Source organism: Ailuropoda melanoleuca, chromosome 4 (assembly GCF_002007445.2).
Source record: "Ailuropoda melanoleuca isolate Jingjing chromosome 4, ASM200744v2, whole genome shotgun sequence".
NCBI lineage: Eukaryota > Metazoa > Chordata > Mammalia > Carnivora > Ursidae > Ailuropoda > Ailuropoda melanoleuca.
This window is the reverse complement of record NC_048221.1, coordinates 133,805,015-133,811,752: the sequence shown is the minus strand read 5'-3', so window position 1 is coordinate 133,811,752 and position 6,738 is coordinate 133,805,015. Positions and strand designations below refer to the sequence as shown.

At 50.9% G+C, this 6,738-nt stretch overlaps 1 protein-coding gene across 2 annotated transcripts; it reads left to right on the top strand.

The window, feature by feature from the left end:
* The first annotated feature begins 221 nt into the window (after window positions 1-221).
* On the top strand, window positions 222-5,484 carry LRATD1 (LRAT domain containing 1). 2 transcript variants are annotated; one of them, XM_011228678.3, is made up of 2 exons: window positions 222-470; window positions 1,447-5,483. In XM_011228678.3, exon 2 carries the CDS (start codon window positions 1,483-1,485, stop codon window positions 2,359-2,361), a length of 879 nt encoding a protein of 292 aa, XP_011226980.2. In that variant the 5' UTR covers window positions 222-470; window positions 1,447-1,482; the 3' UTR covers window positions 2,362-5,483. The 2 variants fall into 2 exon arrangements, with proteins under 2 accessions (XP_011226980.2, XP_002922244.2); XM_002922198.4 differs by having other exon boundaries at window positions 410-540; window positions 1,447-5,484.
* Window positions 5,485-6,738: the final 1,254 nt, after the last annotated feature.

The window sequence follows — 6,738 nt, the reverse complement described above, 5'->3', positions numbered from 1 at the left end:
CCTCGCGCGCTCTCCACGGGGGCTCACACCTCCACTGCCGGGGTCTGTGCGCGTTCTGGTGCGCCGGGGCCGGGCGGGCCGGGGCGGAGCGCGCGCTGGAGACCCGCCCCTGCTCCCCTCCCCCTCTCACGGAGATTGACGGGGCCTTGGGCACCTGCCCCAACCAATGAGCGCGTCCCGGGGCGGGCCCTGGAACCAGCTGCTGAGGCTACTTAGAGTCTTCGGCTCCGCTGGTGGAAAGCAGAACAGAGTCGGGACTGCCCAGGTGGACCGGGCGCCCAAGCCAGCGCGGACCGGCAGGCGCACGGGCACCGCACCGGGTACCGCACCGCACCGTTCCGCGCGGGGCAGAGCGGAGCCGCAACCCCACGCGCCGCCCAGGACCCACTCGCCACCGCCGCCTCCGCAGCACCCATGGGGACCAGGAGACTTTAAAGGAGTTTGGGGTTTCGGGAGCAGGGAAATCACGGGTACGGAGAGGCGACTTTCTTTGCCTTGGAAACGGTTTTTCTTCGTCCGACTGTTTGGACCCTGTGCCGGGTAGGAGGGAAAGGGGTCTTTTGGCTGAAAGTGGACCTTCCCACACAACCCACACCCGCACCCGCACACATACACCGCACTGGCTTCCCCCATCTTTCCCTTTCCTCTTTGTTAGGTTATTTTAGACAGAACGGCCTCGCCCTGGCGCAGCCCAATTGGCTCTGCTGGGGAGAAGGCAAGAGAAGTAAGGGGCAGAGTGCACCTGCTTGTGTGGGCAGGTGTGCGGGTGCGTGGGTGTACGTGCACTGGCGAGCGTGCAAGCGTGGGGTTAGAACTGTGTACGAATGTGGGGGTCTGAATGTGTCGTCGCGAAGGTTTGTCATTGTGCATATGTGACATTATCACACCGATATACCAGCCAGCCTGTCAGTGTCTGGACTCGTAAGTGAACAAAATTTTGCTGGTGTCAAGTGAGTGTCTGCGAATGTGTCTGATTGTCATTGTGCGAGGCGCTGTCAGGGGAGGAATGCGACCTAGCGCAAGACTGAGAGGTGGGCTGGCGAGGGTGGGGACAGAAATGTGAGTGCAGCTTGCTCCAAGCTCTGAGGCCTTAGGCGCTCCTTCTTCCTTTCAACCTATCCCTCGGTCCTTTCCGGGGTGTCCGTCTCCCACGCTGCCACAGCCCGCGCTGTCCGCCCCACTGGGACCCCACACGCCTTCCAGCCGCCTGCTTTTTCTGTTGTGGGAGTTGGACGCGGGTTCCCGGACGGGATCCGAGGCTGTGGTGGTGGCGTCTGCTCTCTCCCCAAGGACTGGTGGCTTTTGCACCTGTCCTGCCGCTGCGGAGGAACGGGTGACTCCAGTACCGGAGCGTAGGCGGGCGGGCGTCCCAGGGGCACTGCACGTCCTGGGGAGGGGCAGCCCGACTCTGATCATTGTCTCTGCCTTTCGTCTGTGCTTCCGCAGATCCCCGCTCCTGGCCCTCGCCTAGCCGCGTCATTGATGGGCAACCAACTGGACCGCATCACCCACCTCAACTACAGCGAGTTGCCCACAGGGGACCCGTCGGGGATCGAGAAGGACGAGCTGCGGGTCGGGGTCGCCTACTTCTTCTCGGATGAGGAGGAGGACCTGGACGAACGCGGCCAGCCGGACAAGTTTGGCGTGAAGGCCCCCCCGGGCTGCACTCCCTGCCCAGAGAGCCCCAGCCGCCGCCACCACCACCTGCTGCACCAGCTGGTCCTCAACGAAACTCAGTTCTCCGCCTTCCGGGGCCAGGAATGCATCTTCTCCAAAGTGAGCGGCGGCCCTCAGGGCGCCGACCTGAGCGTCTACGCTGTCACGGCGCTGCCCGCGCTCTGCGAGCCCGGCGACCTGCTGGAGCTGCTGTGGCTGCAGCCGGCGCCCGAGCCGCCCGCCCCCGCCCCGCACTGGGCCGTCTACGTGGGTGGCGGGCAGATCATCCACCTGCACCAAGGCGAGATCCGCCAGGACAGCCTGTACGAGGCGGGCGCGGCCAACGTGGGCCGGGTGGTGAATAGCTGGTACCGCTACCGCCCGCTGGTGGCCGAGCTGGTGGTGCAGAACGCCTGCGGCCACCTGGGCCTCAAGAGCGAGGAGATCTGCTGGACGAACTCGGAGAGCTTCGCCGCCTGGTGCCGCTTTGGCAAGCGGGAGTTCAAGGCCGGAGGGGAGGTGCCGGCCGGCACGCAGCCCCCGCAGCAGCAGTACTATCTCAAGGTGCACCTGGGCGAGAACAAGGTGCACACGGCCAGGTTTCACAGCCTGGAAGACCTCATCCGTGAGAAGCGCCGCATCGACGCCAGCGGTCGCCTGCGAGTGCTCCAGGAGCTCGCCGACCTCGTGGACGACAAGGAGTAGCCTTGTGGGGGGCCGCCTGCTCCTCCTGTCTCCCCGCGCCCCGCTCCCTTCCCCGCACCCGGGCCTCCCGGCCGGCGATCCACAACCCCCGCCCCCTCGAGCGCCCTCCTGCGGCGGCCAGTGCCCAGGCTGCACCCTCGCACCCCTCCGGCAAGTGGCAGGAAGTCTCAGGAACTGGCCCCGGACCAAAGGGCAGCTGTGCGCGCCTGGCTGAGACCCCCGGTGGTGGTTACGGTGTCGGGACACCCAGCGTGCGCTTTCCCTTTGAGATGTAACGGGGGAAAGGAGAAAGGGCTGAGGGGAGCAGGGACGTGGCTTTCCCCTCGGGTCACTAGTCCGTGACTGTCACCCGACCTATTGTAAAGGGAACAATCACCGCCCCAAACGCGCACACACAGACAGTCGGAGGTGAGAAATTATCTTTTCAGGGCACAGTTCAGCTCCTGTATGAATGTGTCCCCAGACTGCAGGATTTCCAAGAAATCGAGCCCGTCCCTTAGGCACTTGTTTATAATTCCACAAGCGAGCACTTCGGGACTCCGGGTTATCCCGAGGCTGCCCGGCGCTCTTCCAGCTCTCCAGCCCCAAGTCTCCTGACATTGTATTCCAGGCTCCGGGCAAAGCTATTGGGTTTGCTTCCACTCCTTTCCACCGAGGGAAGCGAACGCCACCCCCCACCCCATTTGCCTGAGAGTCCCCCTCGCTGGCAGAAGGGAAGCCTTTCAGGTCCCGAGAGGAAAATGGCGCAGCTAACTTGGTGAGGAGCGCGGGCCCCGCCCCTGGCAAGCGGAAGGTTCACCTGGAGTCTGGGAACTTGAATTTGTGGAGAAGGTCCTTTGTTGTTCTGAAACCTAGATTGCTCCCTCCTTGGGCTGCATTTCAAAAACAGTCGTATTTTTTAAATGGTTGGCAGAGAGGGAGGGGGAAGACATGGCAACATTCCAGAAACCAGCATTATTACAGCACCATAGCCAGCATATTTAGTTTGGCTTTTCCTAACACAGAAATCTTAGAAGGTGGGGAAGTGGAAATAAAGTTTTAAAAGTGAGAGAGCAGGTTTCCAACTATGTCAACAAAGCCTATCGTGTTGATGTTTTTATTGACCATTTTAGCAACATGCTAATAAAATTTCAAATTGAAATTTTTATTTTCATGGCTTTAATCCATGATAGTTTAAATACTGGGGGCCATTAAGAGTGGACTTAGCTAAGAGCTTAGCTAACATTGCCTTTTCACTCTATTTTTCTCAAATCTTATGAGAATTCTGTTTTTGAATATTGTAGTTAATTTTTTGGCTTGAAACGGCAGCCCTAGCAGTGGTGAAGTTGTTAATGTGTATATTGTACTGAATTTCTGTCAGTTAAGGGGTTTACTGCTTTGGTGGAAATTGCTAGCAAGTTCCCTGAGGTTTCTTTTCTCTGTGTTGTATGCCATTACCATTTCACATCTGTATTTCTATTTTTCTTCCTCTCCCCTTGATGTCCTTAAGAAAGGAATCCAGAATTGGTGGCTTTCCCCTCCCCCCTCTTTAGCCAATCCCACAATCCATTCCTGAAAACCAGAAAGGACTTGTAGGATCAGGGCAAATGAAGGCTGTTTGAAACCCCTTCTTTGGGCACGGACATACCAACTTCTCTCCCTGTGCTGCAGCCCCCGCCTGACTGTTACTTGATTCAGTGTTAGACACCTAGAGCATCTATGTCCCTTTCCAGGGAATTTGTCAAATAATGGTGTTTAGCTAATTGTTGCAAGCAATTGCATATTGACAGCTGTGAGTTAGTTAGACGGCAAATACAGCCAAAGCCAGTTTCTTGGCGTTTCAAAAATAATGCAATAAAAACTAGTCGAGGTTAGCTGAGACTGGAAATGCCTTTTTCTTGGTGAAATGATTCATTTCTGTTTTGTTTTTTGGTTTCCATCTTGGATTCATTCCCTGATCTTGAATCAAAAGGTCAGATCAATGAAATATGAACTAGAGTATTTTTCTTAAGCCTATTGAGTGATTTATTTTTTAAAAAATGTTTAAATGCATATGCTTTTCTTTCAGCACATACAACAGCAAAACTTTTGTAATAACTAACTTAACTTTGCATGTATGGAGAACTGAAGGTCACTTATTTCCCTAACTTATTCCTCCTTCAAATAGCAGATGGCAGATCACAAACCGAAATTCTTTATTGTATCTACCCTCTCCACATTCTTTACTGTGTCCCCTCCTCCTGTACCTTGGCTCTCTGCAGTATTAAACACCATCCTAAACACTTGTTCGGTGGGACTCCTTCTTGACCTTACGTCCCCCACCTGTCACTCAGAGGGTGGGACTTGAGCAAAAGAAACGAATCGGTTGATCACACCTAACACACCTAATTTATCTGATTTTTCTCTTACCGAGAGGGTCACAATAACCGCACTGGCTTAGCAGCTTTATATGTGCTGAGACTAGACTGACTTAGGTAAAAGTAAAAGTTTGGCAGCCAAAGCAGCATTTATTCCTGTACTAGTCTCTTAAGGATTGGGTTGATGATAAGACCTCTACAAATTCACAACAGGAAAGCACTGGTTGCAAAGGAAAATCCTGGTCCATGTTAGTAACAGCCAATGGCAAAGTAATTCGGATCATAGTGCACCATGGAGAGGGTATTATCAAGATATTATCTAATAGCTTTATCATGAAAAAGGGCATTTTTAGGGAATTATTAGCAATGTCAGTGAAACCAAAAAGGTGGAAGTTCCCTTGGGAGATGGCACGGACAGACTTGATTTTTATTTTCAGTGAATACTATCTCCGGATTTTATCAGAGTTCTAAAAATTAAAGCCAGAAGCTTCCTAATGTTTTCATAGAGGTCAGGAATTTAGTTTTGGTTGTAGTTCTCGAGAGAGCAGAGCTTCCTAGAACCTTCCGTGATGCTGAGTGTGGCTGAGCTGAGGTCGGGGCTGTGGCCTATCTGGGATAGAGGAAAAGACCCTTATGCCTCCATTCTTTCTCCACCCTCAGAGGCAGACTCTGAAAAGCAAACTACTACTTAAAAAAAAAAAAAATTACATCAAGGAGTGCTCTGCTATACATTTTGTTATTTAAAAAAAAATAGGGAGGAAGAGAAAGGATGGGCATATTTTAAACAAAACCAGTCCCAAAGTGTATTACTTCATTAAAAAAAAAAAATCCTGGGGCACCTGGGTGGCGCAGTCCTTAAGCGTCTGCCTTTGGCTCAGGGCGTGATCCCAGCGTTCTGGGATCAAGCCCCGCATCGGGCTTCTCTGCTGGGAGCCTGCTTCTTCCTCTCCCACTCCCCCTGCTTGTGTTCCCTCTCTCACTGGCTGTCTCTCTCTCTGTCAAATAAATAAATAAAATCTTTAAAAAAAATCATGTAGAAATGACATATTACATTTATTTTTTAAAAATTTAAAGTATATCCATGAGTCAAATTTATATATATATAAATTTTTATATTATATATATAAAGTTCCTCAATATTTAAAATTTTAAATCCCCCTCATGACTGCATTATATGAAAAGAAAGACTAACAGTATTCACTTACAGTTAACAAACACTTCTGCCAGATTAGAACACAGAAGCAGCTGAAAGTCCAATGATGTTACATGATTTTACTACCTTTTTTTTTAGGAGGTGGGGGTGAGAGAGAGAGCACGCACGTGCGCAGGACTGGGGGGCAAGGAGGGCAGAAGGAGAGGGAGAGAGAATCCTACTCCGCACTGAGTGCAGAGCACAACGCGAGGCTCCATCTCACAACCCTTAGATCATGACCTGAGCCAAAATCAAGAGTCAGCTGCTTAACCGACAGAGCCACCCAGGAGCCCTGATTTTACTACCTTTAAAAAAAAATTGATGTTTATCTTCCTCTTTGCGTCATGTTTCTATGGTGAATACTTTTGTTTGAGTAATGATTTTTTTTTTCAGAAAAGCATGCTGTTGGTGTTACCAAAATAACGAATTATCTGAATAATCAGTATATCCTAACAGTCTTCAAACATTATACCCTATTGATTGATTACTTACGTTTCATGTGTGCTTTCAACATCTCTCAAAGTTCAATGTCTTAGTTATCTAATAAATGGAGCAGGGTGAAATTTCAGTGAAATTAACACTAACTATACAAACATAATAGAGCAACCTGATTTCCTTTTATCTATATGCATATCCTCAAAGCTTTCTGCTTTCTCATTTTTAAACACATGAAGAGAATCTTGTTAGGTTTGGCTTTCAGAAATGATTTGCCACATGCATAAAGGGTCTGCAGGTGAAAAGTACAGGCTTTCAAGTTTCTTGAAACATTAAGAACTGTTTTTAGAAAATGGTTGTCTAACAACCAACTTGACTTTTTTTGTTGACAATTACTAGCTATTGGCATATGTA